At 40.5% G+C, this 27,506-nt stretch overlaps 1 protein-coding gene across 4 annotated transcripts in view; it reads left to right on the top strand.

Annotated features, from left to right (window-relative positions):
• The window catches only part of LOC139449915 (sodium/bile acid cotransporter 7-B-like), a 97,364-nt gene that overhangs the window by 30,381 nt on the left and 39,477 nt on the right, over positions 1-27,506 (top strand). For 3 of the 4 annotated variants that reach the window (XM_071231519.1, XM_071231521.1, XM_071231522.1), the window contains exons 4-6: positions 1,323-1,398; positions 9,823-9,861; positions 19,130-19,165. In XM_071231519.1, coding sequence (XP_071087620.1) covers positions 1,323-1,398; positions 9,823-9,861; positions 19,130-19,165 — 151 coding nt within the window. The remainder of the gene's footprint in view (positions 1-1,322; positions 1,399-9,822; positions 9,862-19,129; positions 19,166-27,506) is intronic. The other variant, XM_071231520.1, reaches the window with a different exon arrangement.

The following is a 27,506-nucleotide window of genomic DNA, read 5'->3' on the forward strand; positions in this document are numbered from 1 at the left end:
CCTGCTGGCTGGGTAATGTGCCTCATCTTACAATAATGCTTACCCCTCCTGCAGACCTGTCCATTGTAGACTCACCTGCTGGCTGGGTAATGTGCCTCATCTTACAATAATGCTTACCCCTCCTGCAGACCAGTACATTGTAGACTCACCTGCTGGCTGGGTAATGTGCCTCATCTTACAATAATGCTTACCCCTCCTGCAGACCTGTCCATTGTAGACTCACCTGCTGGCTGGGTAATGTGCCTCATCTTACAATAATGCTTACCCCTCCTGCAGACCTGTCCATTGTAGACTCACCTGCAGGCTGGGTAATGTGCCTCATCTTACAATAATGCTTACCCCTCCTGCAGACCAGTCCATTGTAGACTCACCTGCTGGCTGGGTAATGTGCCTCATCTTACAATAATGCTTACCCCTCCTGCAGACCTGTCCATTGTAAACTCACCTGCTGGCTGGGTAATGTGCCTCATCTTACAATAATGCTTACCCCTCCTGCAGACCAGTCCATTGTAGACTCACCTGCTGGCTGGGTAATGTGCCTCATCTTACAATAATGCTTACCCCTCCTGCAGACCAGTCCATTGTAGACTCACCTGCTGGCTGGGTAATGTGCCTCATCTTACAATAATGCTTACCCCTCCTGCAGACCAGTCCATTGTAGACTCACCTGCTGGCTGGGTAATGTGCCTCATCTTACAATAATGCTTACCCCTCCTGCAGACCTGTCCATTGTAGACTCACCTGCTGGCTGGGTAATGTGCCTCATCTTACAATAATGCTTACCCCTCCTGCAGACCTGTCCATTGTAGACTCACCTGCTGGCTGGGTAATGTGCCTCATCTTACAATAATGCTTACCCCTCCTGCAGACCTGTCCATTGTAAACTCACCTGCTGGCTGGGTAATGTGCCTCATCTTACAATAATGCTTACCCACTCACTTTGAAATTTCTTCTCCTGTGAATGCTAATATTGACACTAATGTAGCAGTGTTATTTCTTACGCACTGGATTTCTTTCATCTTCAAGTTGATCAGGACTGTAACCATGTGTGTTGCAGATTCTGAAAGCACCCAACTGAGGCTGTTTTCCAGTCCCTGTTCTGGGCCATTTTCATTTCCTATAGAATTGTAATAAAGCTCGGTAATATGGAGGCCATTACTCCTTGGAATGTAAATGTTTGTTCCTGGGTACATTGCGATGGAATCGGTCGAGGTAGACCCTATCAGCTGTATTATGTAAGTACTCAGTCTAGTGGACAGCATAATATACACTGCTCTCAATATGCTGGGAACATATTCTGATGACCATTTTGTATTTTGTAGATTGAGACTCCTGAGCTGTATGCCGCCTCCTGTCTCCTCAGCAGTTCTACTCACAAAGGCAGCTGGTGGCAATGAGGTTAGTCTGATGTGTTTATGCACATTCTGTCTGTCCAAGAGCATTGAACTAAAAACTCCCTTCCTTGTAATCAGCTGGATATATCAATAAGATACTCATTTAACATGTTCCTGGCTACAACTAGTGAAAGGATATTATCACCTAACCAGGAATACATTTCCATAAAAAGGCCACAATTTGAATCGACATGGAAGAGTTTTTTTTTCCTGAGTGATGTATTATCTTCGTAGCTAGCTATACTGGTTCTGAAGATGAATTCTGGTTGAAGTAGTACCCATCTGACAGAGGTGAATTTTTGATGTAGTGCTTGTTTCTAACATAGCAAGGGCAGGAGATCATGGATGTCTCTTCAACTTAAAAATGTTCAGTGAAACGTAATAATTGCTATGTTTTCTAATTTGATGTTGCTGGGGTATTTGCTAAAAATGGCGTAAAACCCTACTCACTAATCTCCTCAGAAATCACAAGACCAATGAAGCTAAAATTGCCTGTTTGTTTCCACCAGTGATGACATCACAATTGGGGGTTTGGAATCTTATATTCAATATGACCAGTATCTCCTCAGAAACCAATGGACATATTGTTTTTTCAAATTTGGATGGATGTTCATAAGAAAACAATCTCATTAAAATCAGATCTTAGTTTTCGCTAACTCTAAACAAAGATCTGAGGACATCCCCTTACCGGTCATGTCAGAACGACCTTTCATCTGACCAATCAGATCATCGCTTAGCAGATCATGAAAGTGACAGTTGGAATATGATTTTTTATCGTGTAACCTAAAAAAAAAACACACAGGGTATTCCGAACGACAGTTATGGGCTTTATGTCTGTATTTACACAGCCAATGAAAACAGTTGTCCCTGCCGTGTGGTTGATTTAGGCCAATCCCACAAATAAGTTTGTTTTAGCAGCCAGTTACAGAATGTGTGACTTCAGCGCTTTCTACAGGGGATTTGTCACCTTCTGAAGATTCTTGTTTTGATATCTAATGAATTTGTATTAACATGCCCAAAACAATTTTTCAAACTCTCAACAATGTAATGATTATAAAACATCTTAAAATGACACAAAATACAATATTACTTTTAATATCAAACAGATTTATTAAAGTAAAATAACAAAAATAAAAGGGTACCATGGATTATTTGACTTCCGTAGATTTTTTGGTGTGCTCTTCATTGCGTGCATTGGATAACATGAAGATTCAATGAAGTTGACTTCTGTAATTTACAAAAATACGAAAGCTTGGTTTTCCTTCTTGAAGAGTAACCATGGTGACCGACCCGTGGAGATCCGGGGTAGAATAGGCATGCTTGCCGTAAAAGGCAACTATACTTGTCGTAAAAGGCGACTAATGGGATCGGGTGGTCAGGCTCACTGACTTGGTTGATGCACGGTCATCGATCCCAATTGCGTGGATAGATGCTCATGATATCAATTACTGGATTGTCTGGTCCAGACTCGATTATTTACAGACCGCCGTCATATAGCTGGAATATTGCTGAGTGCGGCGTTAAACAACAAACCAACCAACCAACCAACCAACCATGGTGACCACAACCAGTTGCTTCAACTTCACAAGTCACGATATAAGTGCAATAATCTTGGGCCACAACTCTCTAACTTCTTGATATTTTTCATATTCCAACATGCCAGTGACAATTGTCCAATTATGTAAAAAATGACATTTTTGAATGGTCTAAGCCTCATATAGAAGCAGTTGCATAATAGTAAATCTCTGTTGTGGACATTACATGATCTATTGAGGTATAGCCACAAAAAATTGAGTCAGTTGAGCAAAGTCAATAACAAAAATAATTCCCAATTCATCTTGATATATGTGATGGCTTTGTAGAGGTTATCTGTGTATCATTGACAACAGGGCCAATAAAGTGGAAGAGGCATTACAATCTCATTAAAATCAGATCTCTTAGTTTTCGCTACTGCTAAACAAAGATCTGAGGACATCCCTTTACGGGTCACGTCAGAACGACCTTTCATCCGACCAATCAAAGCGTCGCTTACCAGATCATGAAAGTGACAGTCGGAATGTGTTTTCTAATCATGCAACAACGAAAACGTTAACACGGTGTATTCCGAATGACAGTTACGGCCGGTATGCCTGATTCCATCAAAATTATCGTCTGTTTCTCGCTTTATTGGGATATACATTTGAACGAAGGAGGCGTTGAATAGTACGTGGGAAGCACTGCCATACAATCTCAACCATATATTAGACATTCTGGAATGTTCGTTTGTTCAGTTTTCAAAATTTTAATCAAGAACTGTGTAAACATATTTTTCAAGCGTAGTCTGAAATGGCAGTTGCCAGGTTGAAACGAGTGTCGTAAAGCCCGAGAAAGCTGCTTTCTAATTGGTTGATGTCGCCCTCTTGTTAGTCTTTTCAGTGGTTGGGCAAAGTTCGTGAAAGTTCGTTCTGACATGATCCGTAATCTGATCTGATGTCCTCAGATCTTTGTTTAGCGGCAGCGTGATCTGATTTTAATGAGATTGAGAGACATTAATGCTTAGAATTCTTGTGAATGCTCTACTTCTATTATATCTGCCATAAATCCTGCATTTTTACTTCAGTCGCACTGACCATAATTTTCAGAATTTCAACAGACGTCCTCTTCACTGTCAATCACACAATTAGTTGTTCCCCATATAGCACAATAGCACCCCAAGCAATGACGTGCATAATTTGTTGCAATCTCACTTCTTTTCTGTGTGCTAGTGTCCATACCTATTGTTATAGTTGGAATGATCTAGCACTTGGTAGTAGTCAAATTAGTCTGAGATTATTCTTATAGTTTTCTATAAAACAGACAGTAAGTCAATATTAATACTTGCTAATTGGAGTGATGATCGTATGCACGTGAGTAGAAGCTGGTGTGAGGTGTGTTGTGAGGTCGTAATGGAGTCGCCCTCTACTCCTGGTTGCATGAAGTGTGGTCGTTTCATGATCACGGGAGATCCTCATCGTACCTGCTGGAAGTGCAGAGATATCATATATACAGAGGAGGCAAGATGCGAGATGCAGCAAAACATCAAAGAAAGCCTTCGTAAAGTTAGCATCGCTATATGGCTGAAATAATGCCGATGTGACATTAAATTTTAACTCACTCACTCTCTCTTAAAGTTAGCTGAGGCTGTAACAAAGGCTAAGAGTAAGAGGCGTGAAGCGGCCAAAAAGAAAGTTGAAGTTACGACAGTCGACAATGATAAGACCTCTGACCCCCAGTGCCTCCTACACCTACTCCAGCAGAAGCATCATCTCCTGCGCTCTCCATGAGCCTGATACAACAATTATTGATGTAACAGCAGGAGATGATTAAGGTGATGTTTGAGACACAGTTCTCTGCTTTAGACCAAGAGATGGAGAATATGAAGAGGCAGACAGTATTGGCTAGGAAGAGTCCTCCAGCAAAGAGGCTGCATAGGGGACAGCCATCTGTCTATGCCACAGCCACGGCTGTACGACCTACCCAAGCCGAGACCATCATGTCAGCCAAGCAGCCGTCCAACCAGCCGGGTAGAAGCTCTCAGGCATTACCCTACCGTGATACACAGTCATCCAGATCTCCGCTTGGGTCCATGTCAGGGTATCGCAAGACCATACTCCCCAGACACTATATGGTCACCGCACAGACTCAATGGTAACCAAGCTGACCGTCCAGCCGACTGTCCAGCTGACCATCCAGCCACCGTACGGTCACTGCAGACTCCACAGTAACCCAGCCGGCCGTCCAACCATCCGGCTTACCATATGGTTGCCATCAACAAACGGTACCCAAGCCATCTGCACCGACCACACGGGACCTAAAACCAACCGTCCAGTTACCGTATGGTCTCCGTTACACAAGGGCAGCCATCACAAGCCGCACAGACCTTAATCATACCAGAATCCTGGACACCAGCAGATGATGAACTGCACGGGGACCATGTGGAGTGTATGGACTATTACGATCATCCACCACCCCAGGGAGCTACATACGGTCATTCGGAGGCAAAATCAGAATTATATGGGGAAATGAACCAGTCTGACACTTCACCCCAGTTGGATTATACGGAGGGATATACCTTTGTGGAACTCATTGAGGAGTTATATCATCTTATGCCTGTACTCCAACCTCCCCTGACAGAAAAATTGCCACCTAAGATGCCGGAATATGTCAGATGTCATGCTCCTACATCATCTCAACACATCCACCAGACATTGCCATGGCCAAGCTATGCAGGCAAGGTGGAAGACCAGGCATTGGATAATCTACTTAAACTCAGACATGATGCCCGACAGCCCTTACCTACTTTGAAGCAGAAGTTGTATAGAACTCATGACTCTCAACTTCCGGAGCATCAAAGTTTGGATGAAGACTTTACGAAGCTAGTACGCAAACCTACTAACGTCACGTTACCTGCTTCATGGGTTAAGGACCCATGGCATCCTCATATTCAATGGACATTGGCGCTTATATCAACTGGTTTGTTGCCGGAATCAGATACATCATTCCGCCGCTACAGACATCATATGAAGGCATACAAGGAGAGACTCCTATGACTATTAGGACAGATCAAGTCAGACTCATCTAAAGCCTGCCAGACACCATAGTCAGAATGCAGTAAGACTTACTCTCCACCCAAGCCTGGATGTCTTCACAGTTACTATTGGTTCAGCGTCAACAACTGCTAGCACATATTTGTTCAAGAGCTGTAACCAGCCAAACCAAGAGGTTGATAATGTAACAACCAATATCTGCTCCCAAGACATTCAACGGGAAATTGGGTCACCTCATAGAAGAGGTCAGACATGATACGACAGAACGTTTTCAAGTATCAACTATCAACTCCCATCCCCAGAAGTGTGTGTGACTCTACGTCTTACCCCCCAGCCTCCAGAGCGACCTCACAAGTGTTGGTGATCAATAGTATACCCTCTGCTGGGGATATCATCTACCGCTGTGTGTGACTCTACCTCTTACCTAACACTCTCCAGAGCGACCTTACAAGGGTTGGTGATCAGTGCCCTCTGTTTGGGATATCGTCTACTGCTGTGTGTGACACCACCTCTTACCTCTCACCCTCCAGAGTGACCTTACAAGGGTTGGTGATCAGTACCCCCTACTGGGGATATCGTCTACCTCTGTGGGTGACACTACCTCCTACCTCCCACCCTCCAGAACTACCTTACAAGGGTTGGTGATCAGTACCCCCTACTGGGGATATCGTCTACCTCTGCAGGTGACTCTACCTCTTACCTCCCACCCTCCAGAACTACCTCACAAGGGTTGGTGATCAGTACCCCCTACTGGGGATATCGTCTACCGCTGTGGGTGACTCTACCTCTTACCTTCCACCCTCCAGAACTACCTCACAAGGGTTGGTGATCAGTACCCCCTACTGGGGATATCGTCTACCTCTGTGTGTGACACTACCTCCTACCTCCCACCCTCCAGAACTACCTTACAAGGGTTGGTGATCAGTACCCCCTACTGGGGATATCGTCTACCGCTGTGGGTGACTCTACCTCTTACCTCCCACCCTCCAGAGCGACCTTACAAGGGTTGGTGATCAGTGCCCTCTGCTGGGAATATCGTCTACCTCTGTGGGTGACTCTACCTCTTACCTCCCACCCTCCAGAGTGACCTCACAAGGGTTGGTGATCAGTACCCCCTACTAGGGATATCGTCTACCGCTGTGGGTGACTCTACCTCTTACCTTCCACCCTCCAGAACTACCTTACAAGGGTTGGTGATCAGTACCCCCTACTGGGGATATCGTCTACCGCTGTGGGTGACTCTACCTCTTACCTCCCACCCTCCAGAACTACCTCACAAGGGTTGGTGATCAGTACCCCCTACTGGGGATATCGTCTACATCTGCAGGTGACTCTACCTCTTAGCTTCCACCTTCCAGAACTACCTCACAAGGGTTGGTGATCAGTACCCCCTACTGGGGATATCGTCTACCGCTGTGGGTGACTCTACCTCTTACCTTCCACCCTCCAGAACTACCTCACAAGGGTTGGTGATCAATACCCTCTGTTGGGGATATGGTCTACGGTTGTCGGTGGCTATACCTCTTAGCTACCACCCTCCAGAGCGACCTCACAAGGGTTGTAATCAATACACTCTGCTGGGGATATCGTCTACCGCTGTGGGTGACTCTACCTCTTACCTCCCACCCTCCAGAGTGACCTCACAAGGGTTGGTGATCAGTTCTGATTTTCTCACTTAGAAGGAATTGCATAATAGTGAAATCTGTGGACATCACATGTCATAAAGGTATATCCACAAAACATGAGTCAGTTGAACAAATTATTTTGTTCGGACAAGCTAGTAAAATAAGCTGGGGTCTGTAAGCTTTGAAAAATTGACAAACATGAGGAAAGAATGAATTCTGTCACAATGCAGGTCAGAGATTCTATGTTATCATGTCAAGTTTTCTTGACGTCTGCAAAACATTGATTGTTAACACCGTGAAATTGGAACTGAACCCATCACAGTCCCTACAGTTCATCTCAGGTCAGTTAGATATGGCTGTGAATAGTCTGTCAATCCCATGGGACATGTAATTAGTGATTCAACCATTGGGGCTTGATTGCAACTACAACCACTGCAGGTTTTTATTTAACCTGGTCTTTCTGGATAGTCTGATGCCCGCCCGATATAAAGGTAATAAAACCTGGGCAGGGTGATGGCAGATTCTCGATCTCATCTTATCTACGATCTTGTTCCAACAAGATAAGGAGGATCTCACTTTGTGTCCAGTACAGACTTAGCAAGTGTACCGTTACTTAGATGATACCCAACTGATTCCATCCAGAAGAAGTCTCTATCTCGTTATGATTGTTACAGTCGACAATCTTGGAGGCTGTCATCATGCTGGACAGCCACCCCCTGAGGCAGACAGTGACCTAGGAAATACGAGGGTTGGCGTCCACCCTTGCTCTTCACATGAACATGTCAGATTTGGGAAATCGGATGCCAAAGCAAAGTACTATCTGAGGTATATGTCATGGAATCCTTGTCTAGACTTGATCAATATGGCCCTCCCAGTCTGGCAATGCAGCAGATGACTCAGGTGCTTTAGCAAAGCTTGCAGACTATTGTTAGGTCCTCCTGTGGTCACATTGTATCTCCATACAGCTGGGGTGTTGTTGAAATGACTACAGAACTGGAACAGTAAGTACTCATGCGATCCAGTTACCCAGGGCAGTGTGTATCCAGGCCCCGGGATATGCACATTGTCATAGCAGGATAGTTATCATTTACAGGGATCTAAATATTTGGAATATTATATATTTGCCTGACATTACAGAGGTAAGGCTCACCTCCCTTCATTATGTCGAACATCCTCCCATCTGTATTGAAGCAAGTAGAATCAAGGGCCGATAATATCATATGGGTGACCGCCATTTAGGGTTGATCTATTTTCACTCTGTGGTATGCATATCAAAGATGTGAAGCAAGTTGCACACTGTCATCGTAGGCTATATAATATACTGCATATTCAGATTCCTGTTATATCACTGAATAAAGTGGAGCTTCAATACTGTGGCACTCGTTACAAAGTTGGATTTTTCCAGTGAAATCAGTGGTTGAAGGTCAGGTGACAAGTCCTAAGGTGTGCAAGACTGGACTGTGTATGATACATTGACAAGTCCTAAGGTGTGTAAGACCGGAATGTGTATGATACATTGACAAGCCCTAAGGTGTGTAAGACTGGAATGTGTATGATACATTGACAAGTCCTAAGGTGTGCAAGACTGGAATGTGTATGATACATTGACAAGTCCTAAGGTGTGCAAGACTGGAATGTGTATGATACATTGACAAGTCCTAAGGTGTGTAAGACCGGAATGTGTATGATACATTGACAAGCCCTAAGGTGTGTAAGACTGGAATGTGTATGATACATTGACAAGTCCTAAGGTGTGCAAGACTGGAATGTGTATGATACATTGACAAGTCCTAAGGTGTGCAAGACCGGAATGTGTATGATACATTGACTAGTCCTAAGGTGTGTAAGACAGGTACGGTTACCTGTCATGGGATTCCAACCATGGACCTCCTGACGCCACTCTGCAGAGTAGGATACTGAGACTATGATGCTCCTATATGTTAAGAACATTCTCAGCCCACATTAGACACCAATGTAGCACCCTGAAACGCCCAAGTCCTGTGTTTGGATTCCAAACATGGACATTCTGACCTGAGGTGGGGTACACATGACCAAAGAAGTCAGCCCTGTCAAGGTGGCAAGGTATGGATATCATATGTATGACTCCACATCCTGCAATACTTAAGTCAACTATTGAAGAAAGTTTTGAGGAGGTTAGGTCCTAATATACAAGATTACTTCTGTCCTTGCCCTTGAGCAGTTTGCAACATCTAATTATGCAAATTAATTCTTTTCCAGGCGGCTGCAATATTTAATTCTGCACTAGGTAGCTTCTTGGTAAGTCGTTTCTTTTATGATTTAAAAACTCAATTTCTGTGCATGTACAGTTTAATGACCTTGGCTCAACTTCAAGTCAAGTCATCCCAAAAAATAATACCTCTTAATTTATTGTGCTATTAATCATCATCATTCTTTTGAATACCTTACCTGTATTACATAGCCAAAAATTCCTGTTTGGGCTCGAATCACACCATAAAATCTTTAGATTTTTCAACAGATGTCCTCTTCACTGCCAACAATACCAAATAATTGTGAGGTAAAGCCTATCCTCCTCACAAATGCAACTGTGCATGCACGAGGCAGGAAAACGTCACTTCTTTCCTTTGTGTCCTAATGTAGGCAATCAAAACATTTTGATCGTATCTAAAACGTTTGGTTTGGTATTTCACACTGTATTTTCTTGAGATCATCTTATGGACAAGCTTAGAACAAAATCTAACAGCTCCGTAAGCAGATTAGAAACTGTCCCCCTCCACTGCCATCTGGCGTGTGCTCAGGGTGCGACATTGATCAAGTGTTTGGAGATGCCCCCCTCCCCAAGATGCGGGTTAAGCAACAAGAGTATGTGTTCTCCAAGTTTGAGATGCAACTTTTGCAAACATCTGTGTAAGGAGACATTTGATCAACTTTCTGAGGTGTGGGGAAGGGAACTAAATTGAAAATATCTTGGAAGACCACAACATCGGCCAAAAAGTCGACCGGACCAACTAGTGTCTCTTCTGGGATTGCTTTTCTCCACTGAGGGACACTTAAGCATTCATTTAATTATGTTGTTTTTTAAAAGAATTAGAATTGTTTCATAAATTTTGATTAAAATCAGGCCTCTACGAAATAAGTTACTTTTTAAAATTGGTAGATTTAATTTGATACCTGAAATTGTAATTGAAGTAGTGTAAAATAATTGTCCATTAGATAGGGTACGTAAGACCATGTCATACAAAGTATATTTATTACTGCCACAGTTTTGATCGTAGAATGTGTGTTCTTTTAGTGTAGCGAATTGTCGCTCAACACCTGAAGGCATGATGTAAATCCTCCTGGAGTCCATGCAGGTAGCAAAAGTAGCCATCGTCCCTAGTATGCTGTTCTACTGGTGATCTAAAGCTTTATCATATATTGGGATGTATAGTGATATCTCTTTTTGGTTACATACAACTTTTAATATTAATCTGTGATAGTCTGGTTATTTAATATCCTTTGTTGATTCTTTATGTATAACTTTTTGTAATAATGATATGGCTGAAATACTGTCGATATGACTTTAAATTTGAACTCTCTCACTTACTTTATCTTGATCTCAGAGAAATACAAATAACACTATCATACTCAAGATACAGAACCCTGTGCTTGTTTGAACACAGACTGAAAGAACATCTTCAACTGACAGCGGATTGTTGAGAGACAACACGATGACAGGCTTGCTGGCTTCTAAAACTTAAAATCCAGACTTCCTGTGTGTTGATACATACATAAAAACATACAGCATGATCTATATGATTTGTGGGACAAGGGGAATGTGTATCTATGCATTGATTCCTCACCTGAAGCAAACGAATCCAATAGATAAGATGAACAAATGTTTTCACATTCCTGTTTTAATACAGTATGTTTGCGCATGCGTTAAACACACATGGCAGTCAGGTACTGTTTACCCAAAACAAATCATGCAATCACAGGCTTCTGATGAATAACCATTTCCTTACAACCTGATAATAATCTGACGTCATGTTTATAACACAAAGGGGCGGTCGAGTAGCCTGGTGGTTAAAGCGTTCGCTCGTTCGATTCCCAACATGGGTACAATGTGTGAAGTCCATTTCTAGTGTACCCTGCCCTGATTTTGCTGGAATATTGCTAAAAGCGGCGTAAAATCAAACTCACTCACTCACTTTATAACACAAATCCGTTCTAAGAAAACAGCATAAATCGCAACGTTCCTGGTAGACATTATCTCTACCAGAACTTGTAGATCATCACTATTCACACTTTATTAGCCATTTGACAGATTCGTCATAGGCTGCCAGGTACCCACCTCAGGATCATTATTGGCAGATCAAGATGAGGGGTCTCAATATTATAGTGATCATTTTGCTCCTACACCAGTCAAGTCACACATTCTTCACAAAACTCGGGAACACCACTTGTCTGTCTACCACACAGTTCACTGGGGATTGTCTGTATGTGTCACCTCATTTCCGGCTGACATGCAGCTTACTCGGCTACTGCGCAGGGTGATTGACATGTCCAGTGTCAAGACCCCACCTGACTTGTACATATTGCTGCAACCACTTGATCATATGTATGTGGCTGTACATCAATATTGACCTCAGATGCCAACACGCGCAGTAGCGAGGCACCACCTTTCATCGTCACCAAAAGAGTCATCTGACCTACCTTGTGGCCTTATCTCTTGGTCATTTTTAAATATTACAGATCTCCAGTTGTTGTTAGTCGTTTTTGTCTGGAAGATCAGAAGGCCAAGTTCAGACCCACAGCGTGGAGCCTGAATTTGGTGCTTACCCTGCCAAGAGGCAAACCCTTTACACCATCCCACTCTGCGTATTACTACAACCTCACAAAGAAGATGGTCTTCCTCTTGGCTCTGGCTACAGCGGCACGGGTGAGCGAGCTGCATACTCTGGACATCTCCCATGTTAAAATTGAGTGCAAAGCGCATGGAGGTGGAAATCAGCCCTAGAGAAGTTGCCCTATGGCTTCGTGCCATCATTCTTCAGGCTTATAAGGCCACTGGACAGGACCTTCCTAGAGCCAGCAACCCACTTGAAATCCAGGCGGTCGCCTCTACCCTGGCGCCCCACAGCAATAGCTGCATCCACGTCATTATGGAAGGCTGCTTCTGGTGCTCGGACACTGTCCTTGCCATACTGTCTGATAGAGATGCACTAAGGAATAATGCAGGATAAGTTAAAATTTTAGTAAATTCTAAATATTTTTTACATTTGTATACTTCTCCTGCATTACTTTGTCTAAGTGATGCATTACCTCCCCACCAAGTGCTCAGATGTTGCGTTCTAAGCAGTAATGTGCTCCTATGTGACTCTTCCAGATAACATGGCAGCTGTGTGAGGGTATTGCTACACCACTGGTTGGAACAACTTCTTCTGCATCTGGACCTTTCACTGCTTCGTCTTCCTGTCAAAAAACAGCAGTAAATGCATTAAGGTTTAATGCAGGATAAATATACAAATGTAAAAAATATTTAAATTTTACTAAACCTTATAGATATCTCCTCTGAGTTATCAACAACATGAATCCAGATGAGCAGAGAAAACTTGTGCAGATGTTGTATCCCTTCACTTACCATTATGCGGGACTGCCAAGCTTACGGCGTCCATTTTCCTATCGCCTTTGTTCTGCACGTGCCTCGTGCAGCTCAAGCCACAGGTCAGATTACCAAGACAGTATGCCACCTCATTACCATAGCTCACCTCGGCACAGCTGGTTTCGGGTGTGTGGCTCTGCTAGTTGCATCACCTCTTCCTATGAGGAAGTCTACAAGTTCCATTTCCTTCAACTCCCAAACCTTGTGGTCCATCCCGTAGGGTACTGATTCCATCTGGCAAGGCCAAGCTAGCTGCCATGAACTTGGCCATACAAAAGTTTTAGACAAGGGTTCCATCAGTGCATTAAAAGAGTCAGACACCACCAAAGGATTCCACTCACCAGTCTTCCTGGTTCTGAAGAAAAATACATCGGACATACACATGACAATCGATTTACAAGAACTCAACAAGGACTATCTAGTACGTCCTCCCAAGTTCCAAATGGTGTCGTCTGGAAGCTAAGGAACAGCCTCAGATGAGGTGATTGGATGATAAGTCTAGACTTACAGGATGCCTATCTTTATCCCCGTCATCGGGTTTGCTCTTTTGATTCTAGTAAGACTGCACAGCTACATCAACAGCTTCCTATTGGTCGTTCAGGACAAGTCACAAATCAGGCTGAACGCAGTCTTCTTCATGGAACTATTGTTGTATCTAGGCTTCCTGATTCACTCCAAGTCAGAGTTGACACCTACTCAAGACATCATTTATATAGGGGCAATTTTTCAACTTGTCAAAGGAATCTTAGCAGCTCCAGCAGACAGATACTGAAGAGCAAGAGATATGATCTTAAGCGAACACAACCAGCACATCAGGTCACACCATTGGTTTAACATTTTATTTGAAAATGGTTCGTTTCCCGAGTCGTGGTGTACTGGTGTTATCATACCTCTGCATAAGAAGGGCGATTACTCAAACCCCAATAACTACCGTGGTACCTCCCTGCTCAGCACTTTTTGTAAACTTTATGTATCTGTACTTAATTCAAGACTTACGTTCTGGTCTGATGCGTATGATAAAATTTGTGACTCTCAAGCTGGTTTTAGGAAAGGTTATATTTATTCTGCAGTCTGTAATCCAGCATTATCTGTCTAAGAAGCGTGGTAAATTATATGTTCTTTTTGTTGACTTTAAAACGGCTTTCGATTTTGAAAATTGATCTAAACTTTGGCTAGTTCTTAAATCCAGAGGTGTGTCCCCAAAAATGTTAAATGCATTAGAATCCATCTATTCCTGTGTTAAAAGCTGTGTTAAGATCAGAAAATTGTTTTACAGAATGTTTTGATTGCCCTCTAGGACTTCGGCAAGGCTGCGTAATGAGTCCATTTTTATTTTCTATTTTTATAAACGACTTCGCTTTGTATATAGAATCAACATGCACTCCAGGTTTGCAGCTACACCCTGACACTGTACAGATTTTTCTATTGTTGTTTGCTGATGATGTTGCACTTATTGCTGATACTGTGTATGGCCTTCAAAAACGCATAAAAGCTCTGGAAAGTTTTTGTAGTAACTATCATCTAACAGTCAACTTGGATAAAACTAAGGTAGTGGTATTTAAAAATTTGGGTATTTTATCAAAATATGAAAAGTGGTATTACGAGGGTAAAAAACTTCAGTGTGTAAGTTCTTTTAAATATCTCGGTACCATTCTTTCAAAAACTCTCCTGGTCTTTGCATGTTAATAGTGCTGCGTTACAAGCTAAAAAGGTCCTATTTGGTGTAATTAAATCTCTAAAAATGCTTCAACCTCTTCCTTATGACTTGTTTTTCAAAAATTTTGATTCTAAAATATTTCCAATTCATTTATACGGTGCCGAGATTTGGGGTGTAAAATCATGTGGTTAGGGGGGAATGCGGAAGGTATCCTATGTACATATGTGCTTATAAGCGTGTAGTTACTTATTGGTACAGAATTTTACATTTGCCTGAAAATAGATAAGTTAAGAAATGTTATAGATTATTAGTACTTTATGTTAATAATGGTAAGATCAACTGGGTCTCTAAAATCAAACACATTCTCTGTTCGTTTGGTTTTGGCTACATGTGGGACATGCAATTTAGTAATAAAAGTAGAAGTCTTATTTCGGAATTTGTAAACCGTTTAAAAGCCTCATCTGAGCAAGATTGGCATGCAGCGGTTTCATCTAGCACTAAATCCCAAAGTTACTCTCTTTACAAAATTTCTTTTGGCTTAGAAAGCTATATCAGTGAAGTAAATGTTTCAAAATTCAGAGCTGCACTTGCTCAGCTGAGATGCTCCTCCCATCGGCTGCGAATTGAGACCGGTCGATATATTAAGGAAATTAGAGAACAGAGACTGTGTTTGATTTGTAACCAGAATTTTATTGAGGACGAATATCATTTTGTGTTTATATGCAATGCTTATCATGCTTATAGTTATTTAAGAGCTGAATATATTCCTCCTAAATATTTTACAACCCCTTCTAAAAATAAATTTAATGCTCTTATGTCATCCACTAACTTTAAAATCATACGAAATCTAGCAGTCTACGTTTACAAAGCTTTTCGACTTCGTTCATTGCATACAGTCTAAATATTTATTTGTATATATGCATGTGAATGTGTATGAATGCGTATGGATATGGATATATATATGTAAAATAGTGGTAATTCTTTTTTCTCCCTCTCTCTGTAAATAGTTCTGTGTAATAGGCCTACGGCCTAACACTTTTTGTGAATAAACAATATATATATATGTATATATACAATATATATGTCTAGGCCTGTTTACATCTCTCGATGTCCCTTACAAGCCTGGATAAATACAACCAGAGAGCTAAAATTAGAACTCAACCTTTACCAGCTCAGGAATGTCAAAACTAAACTGGTGGCTTCTGCCTCACAATGACATGCCAGGTGTTCTTCTTATACTTCCCAATCAGCCCAAGACAGGAAGATGCATATCAACTGTCTGTAAATGTTTATTCCAAGCTATCAAAGCATGGCAAGTTTATATAGGGTATATACAGCATCAATGGGGCACAAGATCACAGCTGTTTATTTGCCTTGGCAGACTAGATGAGTTGCAGGGTGGAAGCATGCCAGATACCGGGCAAGTTAGACATACCTGCGGAAGAACAAACTCATGCCCATGGAATGGTCCCTCCATCCCATATTGGAGCAATATTATTACAAGTGCCTAACCAGAATTCAAGGCTAAATATCAGATCTCATCTCTGGGCAGACTGGTACACAGATTTTATATTATCCCTGCTGTTGGCAAGGGAATTGATTCACAAGATCAGCATTTTTGCCCTGTACATCTTTTTAGTATTATCTATCGGCAACTCAACCTCTACATAGGCAATGAAAATGCCTCTTTATATCATTAAATCGTCCTTGTATAACAATGCAATTAAAGCCACTGTTGCAGGCTGGCTCAAGGCAACCATCTCAAACAGTTGCAGTCACATGAAAGTGACTTCTCCTGTGTGTACGGGTCATGAGATCAGACCCTTTTCCACCAGGAGCCTTATCCTGGAATAATGTGTCCACGGAAGAGGTCGCAGCCAGTTGTCAGTGGAAATCCAACAACACATTTACTACTTTCTGTCTATAAGATATTCAGCCACACTGAAGGTTATCTATAGCCTTGGCCCGGTGGTCGCCACACAAACCTTCATCAGTTAGTAACCTCCTCCACCTTGATTGGGAGCAAGACAGGAGGGGTGTCTGTGTGTGTTCGTATGTTCCTGTAACAAGCAGTTTGGCAAGTTAAATAACACTTGGACCTATTCTCTACCAAGGTTTATAGGCAGGAAATCACTATCAAATGTCATGGGAATGATGTCAGCACAGAAGTGACGTCATCAAGCCAGAGGTGACGTCATGATGGGCACATACTAGAAGGGTCATAGAGAGCCAGACTTATTTAAGGAAGAATGACATTACAAAGTGGGATTGTAAGGACACAAGAGGTTTGTCAGGTATTTACTAATGTCCTTGGCATGATTCTGAATTTGATGTGATTTCAGTTCCTGTGCTCCAATATTGTTAAAAACAGGAAAGAAACTAGAGAAACTTGTGTTAGAGCAATATGGCACCCCCCTGGAGCTGGATTAAGGAGAGGACACCCAGCTGATTGAGTAAAGCTATTGGGGTTTGATCTCCCTAAATGCAGACCGTAAACTATCCAGGAATTACAAGATGCCAGAGAGCCCCTGTGTCTTCTGGCTAAGATGTAATAGAGGTAAAGTATCCACAAGAATTATCAAACAATAGTTTGATGGGATGTTTAAAGTTTGAAAGAAGTGAGGTTTCCTACCCTTGTGCATGCAGGATTTATGGCTAAGATGTAATAGAGGTTGTGTTCTTTTAGTTCTTAACAATGATAAATAGTGTTTCAGTTTTTACAATATTTAATATTTTAACCTTGCTTTGTTCTTTGCATTTTGCCCATGCCCCTCATACATCAAATTGCATTCTTGGCAGACATGTTGAAAAAACACAGCTATTTATGGTCAAAATGTAATGAAACTTTGTATATGTGTATTGTGTAGGAGATATTATATGGACTGTTCTCATCTTCACAAATGTTTACATTTTGACCTTGATTGAACCTTTGCTCCTACACTTTCAAAAATCTGATATTTTGCATGTATATTCCATCTAATATTGATATCATCTTATTTATAAATCATAAGGATTTTATTGTTAGTTTATTTTGTTCTTGAATATAAAAAGCTACCTACTGACAAAGGATCAAACATGCATATTATTCTCATGACAAGACTTGGAAAGCTGTGGAAAAAACCCAGTTAATACTTTGTGGAATTGTAGTTTTGCATTTATCAGTTAGTCCCCATTATTTATGCTGAACATATTTGGATATCAATGTTGATGGCAAGTTAGGTTAAGTGACTGTCTTGCTAACATTTTAAACTGTTGACAAAATGTTCACTTTAGCTACAGTGTTGTCACACTATTTTAGTATTTAATACAAACCACCTCTTTTCTAATTTGTGAAATCTTTTCATACTATATGTAGATGCTTGCCCATCATTGTGAAGTTAAAGGTTTGGTGGAAGGCCTCAAGATTCAAATGTAATTGTTTGTGAAACAATTAGAAACAAATATGATGATTAAGTAAAAAACAGATGTCCTCAAAAAACGTGTGTATTGCAATGTTAAATTAATTGTTGCATATTAAGAAACATTAAGTTATATATTTTAAATAATAAAGTAGTATTCAATTTTTATCAAGAAAATATTTCAATTTCGATGGTGAATGAGAACAACTAATGACCCCTTGACTTTTAATATGTATCCAGGTGTTCTACTGGGAACAGGAATATATTACTTTGCATGCTGTGTGTGTTGTTTTGCACCACACTCAGCAATATTCCAGCTGTATGACGGTGGTCTATAAATAATCAGACAATCCAGTGATTGAGATCACAAACATTCATCACACATTTGAGATACGATGTCATGCATCAACTAAGTCTGCAAGCCTCACCACCTGATCCCGTTTGGTTTGGTGCCCCTTATGACCAGCATTGGTTGCTGAAGACCAATTTAATTTGGTAGTTTCATTGAAAGAGAAATAAAGCATCATTTCTGGAACAAGCATTTCATAATCCAACTCTCTAAAACTCAAAAGGCATGTGCTATCCATTTGTCTGTGTGCATTACGCAGGGCCATCCCACACTGGGCTCTCACAGCTTGGCACACAACTCTTGTATGTCTTATGAAAATTTGGTAATCAAAACATTGTTGCTTTTTATTTTTCAGGTGCTTTGATTTTGTGACTTAATGTGAGTGGTTTTGATTGGTTAGATCTCTGAGGTAATTAGTTATGGCTAAGGCTGGACGATTTGATACTGAAAACACTCAAAGTCCTGATTATCGTTGTCTTGTTTATTATTAGGTCTTATTACTTTGTTTCCATTTCTAGGGTGTCTTCATCACTCCAGCCCTTATCCTAGCAACAGTGAGTATCTGGCACCATCTCATGGCAATAACCAGGATAAGCATGCAAGCAGGAATAGCCTAGCTAGCTGGGGTGATTCAAGGGATCTGGAATTTCAGTCTGTGGTATTTCAGAAGTTTAAACATGCCACTAGCATTTAGATATAGTAACTTCCTGATGACTGCTTACATTAAAAAGTACTAAGTTCCTGACAACTAATCACTGTCCAAACACTATGCAATGAGCGTCTACCGAATCTCAACAGAAACAATGTAACACAGCTACAATTACTGTGCCACAATAAAATCCACTGCCATAGAACACAAAACACATCCTATAGTTTTGCTTGTGCCTCATGCAGATGTGCAACACACGTGCGTAAGGTGTCATTCCTGATTTCTACACTTTCAAAGAAAGTAGATTAATCTCTGTCGACCATTATTTCTGTCAGCCTTATTGATTGTATGCTTATCATACAGTGGTGATTTACTTGATGTCATTCATTTGTGTGTGAGCTAGTGATGTGGTGTCTGCAATGCAAGGAGCATCTACAGGCAGTTGGCACGCTGGAAATGGGCAGAAGTCAGCTAGCAGTGGCTAATAGGTTTGGTGTTTCACAGTCTGTTATTATCAGACCATGAGATGTCAAAGTCTGTTCCATCAGCTGGCAAGGTGATGGCTTTGTTTTTCTCGAATTGCAAAGCATTCCTACATATGGACTACCTCCCAATGGGACAGACCTTTAATGGCAAGTTATCTGCTGAGGCAACTGCATTAGAATACTGTAAATCTTGAAATTAACACGAGCGTCAATTAAATAAAAAAAAAAGCGAGTGGTCTTTGCTGACATTATTAAACATCACTTTTATATCAACAAGAAGACATTTTGGATAGCTGACTGACTGATATAGAAGATTTAACGTGCGCTTTCCGACTGCAGCGTATTTCGCACACGGGCCTGGCCGGACCATTTAGTGTATTCCGAGAAGGGTGAAAGTGGGGTGTGCAATCCAAGAGGGGGCTTTTAGGGGTTGCTTATATTGATTTTTTGAAATTTTTAAATTTGGAATAAATGCCGAGGTGGGTGGAGGAGGGAACTAAGGGAGCCGGGTGAGGTGGGTGTTTGTATGTTTATTGGATTTTGGATTGGTAGATTAATTAATTTTTAGATGCGCTTAATTAGGTCTGTTTTGATTAGGAATACGCCTAGGGCCTTGAAGTTTTCTAGTTTATTTTGAGGGTTTAGTATTTCATCTAGAGTAGGAACCTTATTTAGATTGAGGGTGGTTTGTAGTGTGGTTCTGTGTGTTTGATAGTGGGTGCAGTGAATGAGTGCGTGTTCTGTGGTTTCGGGTTGTTTGCAGTGGGGGCAGTTGCCTGTGGTGTGTCTTTTAAGTTGTTTTAGGTGGTTATTTAGGTTAGTGTGTCCTGTTTGGAGTTTTGTAATTAATCTGTCAATTTTTTTAGAGGGGTGTAGGATTTTAGGTTTGGCTAGTGGTTTTCTGAGCACTTTTTGATTTGGCTATTTGAGTTTTGATATTGATTATGCCATTTTTTGGTTATTTTTTGTTTGTTTACACTTTTAATTTCTGATTTTGAGATGGGTAGGTTTAGGCTTATTTCTGGTATTTTGAGAGATAATTTAGCTGCTTTATCGGCGCTTTCGTTGCAGTAAATTCCTACGTGGGCGGGGATCCACAAGAAGGTTATTTGTTTGCCTGCTTTTGTTAGGTCGTTGGAGCTTTTAAGTATTTGGTTTATTAATTTAGGTCGTTTTTGGGTATTTTTGTTTTGGAGGGCTTTTAGTCCACTAAGGGAGTCAGTGAGAATTAGGATTTTTTTGTTGTTTTTAGATTGTTGGTTATGCAGGGCTGAGGCCATGCCCATAAGTTCGGCCGTGAATATAGATTGGTTGTTAGGGAGTCGGTAAGATTGTGTGGATATAACTGGTTGTGTGGTATGGACTCCGAAGCCTGTGTGGTTGGAGATCGGGTCTGAAGATCTGTCAGTGTATATGTGACACCAATTTGGCCAATTTTCGTGTATGTATGCAAGTGTGGTAGTTTTAGCTATGTTTGGGTCGGTTTGTTTATTTATTTGGTTAGCTAGCGTTGTGTCTATTTGGGGTATTTTGAGTTTAGGGGTGAAGATATTTGATTTTTTGCAGTTTTGTTTAAGATTTTGAGTTTGGTGTTCATTGAGGTAGTTAGTTATTCTTTGGGATATTGGGGTGAGTTAGGGGTGTTTGCGAGCTAGAGCTTGGTTTCTTGGGCTAATGTTTTGGTTAATTAGGTTTTGGATGAGAGGGTTTGTTTGGGCAGAAAAAACAACTATTTATTCCACATCACTGTTTATTGAGCAGCACTTGTAACAAGTATATAAAGAATGTCATTCAAATACTAATTACATCCTGTGAATTGTCACTGCCGGGGTCCAGACAGACACCACCCACGCAACACGGTGTCTTTGTTCTTTGCGAATGCGTCAAAGGCCGACACGAGCCAGTGAGTATAAATAGGCTTCATCACACTAACTTTTAGATCAACAGCCTTTGTTTTGTCACACGCCTTCAAGTTTGTTGACACTTTCGCCGCACTTTCTTCCTTTGAACTTCCTTAATGCCAGTCAACAGAATAAACTCAAAAAGTATCTGTTGTTCTTAGGAAAACACTGTATTGTTTCAGCGGAAGTTCTCTATTCAGGGCTAATAAGCGGTGCTATTTGGTGTTTGATTGGATTAATGTGTGATTGGATAAATATGAGGATTCTCCTGTAAACCTGACAGAAGACATTTTCTTTATCTACAAATCAACTGATGCTTGAGAGGAGGGGGGTGTTGCATTCATATTGAGTCGCATTTTTGGCTGGGGCCAAGCGGTCACGTTCTTTTGGAGACACATTAATTTCACAATTTACAGTCTCAACGCTAAATGTCATGGAAAATGGTGTGTTGTTACACCAGGACAATGTAGCTGTGGACATGTCTGTTGTTGTCATGGCTGAAATATGTTGTATGGTCAGTGTAATATTTGTCTTGGGTAAGAAAAGTGAATACTTCTCTTTAAATGAGAAGGGTGTGGACATTTAGGAGATAAATCTATTGTGTCTTGAATTTGATGTAGTTCCACTGTAGAGTAGAAACCTCTTATTTAAGTTTGTAACCAAGTGCTTAGCGCGAGGTTTCATGTGTAAAAATAAGAGGTATCTACTCTACAGTGGGACCACATCAAATTTCAAAACACAGTAGGTTATCTCCGTTCTACCATGATGACAACAGTGCTTTGTAAATGGTGGTCTTTTTGAACGCCTAATTACACATGGCACAAAGGTCCTAAAGTGGTGTCACAGGTAGTTGCTGTAACAAAAAGAAGATGACAAATAACCCTGCAAACTGAGTCAAAAGATTGTATTTATTCCATAGCAAACTGTTGCATGTTTGCACTGTTCAGACTCTTCATGGAAATCAGCATGACAAGTCTTTTCTTAAACATCAACGTTGAATTCTCCCATTCTAGCGGTGACAGGTTGTAGAAATAGTAAAACAAAAACCTGAGCAAATTTATGTCTCCAGCGAACTTTATTCATTTACATTCTGTTATTTAATTTTTAAATGTTTTATTAGTTGGTTAGCAAATACCCCCAGTGATAATGAAAATAAAAAATAAATGGCTCTGTGCCTGTGTTGTGACTGCAGTGATTAGGGGACATTTGTTCATGAGTTTTTGTTGGCTTTGGAAGAGACCAAATTCTAATGTCAGTAGTTGACGGACGTAGCGATGAATATCTATCACAAAAAGGTTTGTAAACAACATGTTATCACAAATAAAGTCTTCTATTTAAACACTGTTTATGATGTTTTATTTAGGAGAAAAACATACAGTGTTTATGATGTTGAGCTAGGTTACCTGTGGCTTTAGCCATGCTAAATTGAATCTAGAACCAAACTCACAACATGAGGTTTCAAGTGTTAAAAGTAGTGCAGTTAAATCTACAGGTAATCTGGCTCTACACTAACAACACAGTATATTCATCTCCATTCTACCATGACTAAACAAAACACAAACTCTTTGTTGTCAGCAAATATATTGAGTGAAGTGCCATGAGTCCAGTGGGTTGTCAATCAGAATTCAAGGAATCACTGACAACAACCTTTAAACAGAAAATGGCGCTCTATATGCTCCAGCATTTTGTTTACACTGTAATACTTCACTTGAATATATGACATGCATTGAAAGCATATGAACACGGCAACCTCGTAAGCTAACATGACCGTGGGTACTCTTAAAGAAAACCAAGCGAGCCTTGCAAAGCTTGTTCTTCACAGGACATATAACGTCACAGATGTATAGAAAAGCACCAAACTCCAAGTTCTCTGTTGTCCCAAAATCTTAAGATACCGTATTCGACGTAATAAGCGCCCTGCTCTAATAAGCGCCCACTGCGATAATTGCTAACATATTGGCTAGTGAACAATCCCAATTAGCACCCCTTCCGATTGATCAATGTACACAACACTTATTTATTCGCGTATAATACGCATTCGTGTGTTATATGCACCCTTAAATTCTGGAAAAAAATATCTGTTGTACATAAACATTACAGGCTGTCAGCATAAACCACGAAATTTATCTTTCAACTCTGTTTTTTCCACCAGAATAATTTTCTAATCTACCTCGGGGTATAATCTGGGAGCTCCTCCTAGAATCTACCCCAGGTTATAGCTATAATCTAGGAGCAATGTTTTTACAGCAATTGACCAGGAGACATCAAGACTGAGTTAGATGCATCCCCCAAATGGAAACTTCATGTACATTCATGAAATAAAAATGTTTAAATCAAACAGGGCTGCAGTAGATTCTTGGAGCTCCTAGATTATAGTTATAATCAGGGGTAGATTCTGGGAGCTCCCAGGTTATACCCCGGGGTAGATTCTGGGAACTCCCAGAGTATACCCCCTGGGGGTTGATTCTGGGAAAGGGGGGTAGATTCTGGGAGCTCCAAAAATCTACCCCGGGGTATATTTTGAAGGGGGGGAATACTTTCAGACTTTACACCGGCTGGCATCCATGAGAAGCCAGCACATATTAGAGATCCTCCATCTAATACAGGTAATGAGGTATACAGTTCAGATGGGTTATTGGCAGCCGTCATATGGATCAAGTAGGTTATCGATGTATTAATACGCACAGATTTTGGGTGAAAAGGCTTCATTTTAAAGAGGTTTCAGTTTTCATTTCCTCCAGTACTGTGACCCCAGTTGACAGGTTAATTGTTAACAATTTGTGATTGTGACATTTGTTTACACTATGCAGCTTTTTGAGTGAAAATTGTGGAAACACATGTTTTCTTGCTTTGCAGCAAACTTCAAACAGTGGCCCTTCCACACTCCTCCCTCTAGCTGTGTGTGAGCTCTGTGCTACTATGACAGCCAAATTAATCAACCTGAATGACTCTAATGTGCACAGAATCATGATTTTCTGTTGCATGGCCAAAGGACAAGTCAAAAACAGCCTCACTCAATATTTGAAATACTTTTCAAAGACAAAAGTAGACATTAACTGTACAACTTTTTTATTTCAGTAGCCAAGTATTTCTTCATATTTGTTTCTATTTGATGTTGAGCTCTTTATCAACATTCTTTACGTTATATTACTGAAATATATCTTGTTTTTTGTTTAATTTGTGATTGAAAATGTTAGCAGTTATAGATTCTCAGTTTTCAACTTTTTATCTGTCTTTTCATGTCCTATCCAGTCATCCATAAACTGTTCACATTTTCATTTTTTTCCTGCCAACTTTGCCCTGAATTTAGCTGGCAAATTGGCAAGGTTAACATGATGTTTAAGCTATCAATGTTTGATTTTATGTTGTAATGATTATAATTGTTTTTTTTGTGACTAATGGGATCAGTTGGTCCGGCTCGCTGACTTGGTTGATACATCTCATTGATCCCAATTGTGTGTATTGATGCTCATGATGTCAGTCGCTGGTCCAGACTTGATTATTTTACAAACTGCCATCATATAGCTGGAATATTGCTGTGTGCTGAGTGCGTTAAACAACAAACAAACTTTGTGAGAATAAAAATATATTCTTTTAGTTATGAAAATATGTAGGCCATTGTAGACAGTGCAGCTTCAGGTAGAATCTTGCTCAGAGTGAGCTGCAGTGAACAAACCTACTGGTAGTCTATGACTCAGCGGAGCACTAAGGTTTCCGATAAATGGTTATGAGGCATGGTTGTTTTATTATATTTTTGGTCATTTTAGAATTTTTTAGATGCTGCACTGTGTGTTTCAAGTAAAATCTGCCAACATTTTTGTGTCAGGAATGAAACTCTGGAATATGGGAAAGGGAATATTGGTGACGATGATCAGATAAACATTCACTCACTCTGGAACTTTCTGGATTGGGCTGCTACTTGTGTGTATAGTCAAATGCTGAAGGGAGCACAAGATCATTAAAGGCATCAAAAAGAAAAATGAAAGGAAATATTGTTGTACAAGTGATTATGAATACACGAAATGTTCCATAAGTTCAGCTTACTCGAGAACTAACCTGTAAAGATTGTTTGAAATTCTGCCATGACTTTGAAGAATGCTTGATTCTGAATGGTTAAAAAGATGATTCCTTCTTGCTACGGAAATCTCTTGCAATATATTCAGCCTTTTCTCGCCAAAAAATGTGTGTATGAATATATTGATAGCCCACATATCAATAAAAAAAAGAACTGTATACCATATTGATATTTCCTCTATTAGAAGCTCTCCAATACAAGCCAAGTCTCTGATACTCGTCGGTTCGACTGCTCTCGCAAAATTAATAGGCAGCCTAGCGTCTAATAGAGGGAATATGGCACCTTTCATATCCAATGTTTTTGGTGACAATTTTGACAATCTAGACTGTAACCCTAACTGCTTCGAAGATGAGATCACAAGACTTAACAAAGGTATATCTTTTGCATACAAATGATAACGATTATGAAATTGTTTGGGACATGTTTGTTGGCAAACAGGTAATTTCCTCATTGAGACAAACGATAATGAAGTAAAATATAAAATTATATATTTGAAGAAACTTTATTCATGACAGCGTATTGTTTACAAACATTTTTTTTATCTATATTCACTGCCATCACCTTCTACCACCAACTTTAGGATTAGAAAGAGTTCCTTCCGTTCCCCCCACCTGTGTTATTTTGTTATATTCTTGTTGAGTGCAAGGGTAATATCGTGGAAAACAAAAGGAGTGGAAGAAAAGGAACTCTTACCAACAAATCCAATCCCTCGAGTCAGAATGCTGGCTCGTCTGCTGCCTAAACATCAGCTGTTCAATCATACTCCAGTTCCATTGACAACCACGTACCAGCAGGCTAATTCCTAGTTAATCAACAGGTTAATGTTGAACAACATCATAGATCGGGGTTGTCATCCTGCTACATTGACCTACATTGCAGTTACACGTCACCACTGTCTATGGCTACCAAAGCTCTTGTTAAAAGTCTCTGTGCATCAGGCAAGTTACCCAAGGCAAGATGACAACCCTGATCCATGATGTTGTTCAACATTAACCAATTGCTAACTACCGGTAACTAATAAGACTTACACATAAATAACAGAATGTTAATTAAGAAAGTTTGTTGGAGATATAAATTCGTTCAGCCTTTTTTTCCACTATTTTGACAACCTACAACCCATATCATTTTCCAAGAAATACCTTGTTGCGCTGATTTCCAAGAAATGACTTTGTGAGTCCAAACAGTGCAGGACAAGTAGTGATGAAATTCATATATCTTTGGACTCAGTTTGGGAGGTTATTTGTCAAATTCTTTTTGAAAAACTGAGTGTTGTAAACCCATATTTTCAACTAGTCAAGACTAGGGGTATTTTAGTGTTGAACTTTAGTAATATTTGTTATATTTATAACTTACTGCGACTCTTTTTGGATTGCTCCAAGATGGTAACCTTGTGTAGTTAGCACCATTTTCAAAGTGCTCTTGCTGCCGTAGTACTATGGAAATTAACTATAAAATAGTTCCACTGTAGATACCAGTACCTCATATTTATACATTTGAAACCTGACACTTGAGTGCTTATGTGTCTAATGTCTGTGAAACCACTTTTTGAATGAAGCTATGGCAGTCAATGATGTTCTGAAAATGGTCCTTAAAACAGGTTTGTTCAGAGGAAGCATTTATGCAGGTATCTAATAGCAATCTGGTGTCGGTGTAACTTTCACCTAGCATTCTATTTACCGGATCTACTGGTAACTCAGTTATAAAATACCAATAATATAACTTCAAGACATTTGATGTAATGATCGGAAGAAATTGTATCTGAAACTATTATTTTTCCACCATGGT

Source organism: Haliotis cracherodii, unplaced genomic scaffold (genome assembly GCF_022045235.1).
Source record: "Haliotis cracherodii isolate W230 unplaced genomic scaffold, xgHalCrac1.p SCAF_8, whole genome shotgun sequence".
Taxonomy (NCBI): Eukaryota; Metazoa; Mollusca; class Gastropoda; order Lepetellida; family Haliotidae; genus Haliotis; species Haliotis cracherodii.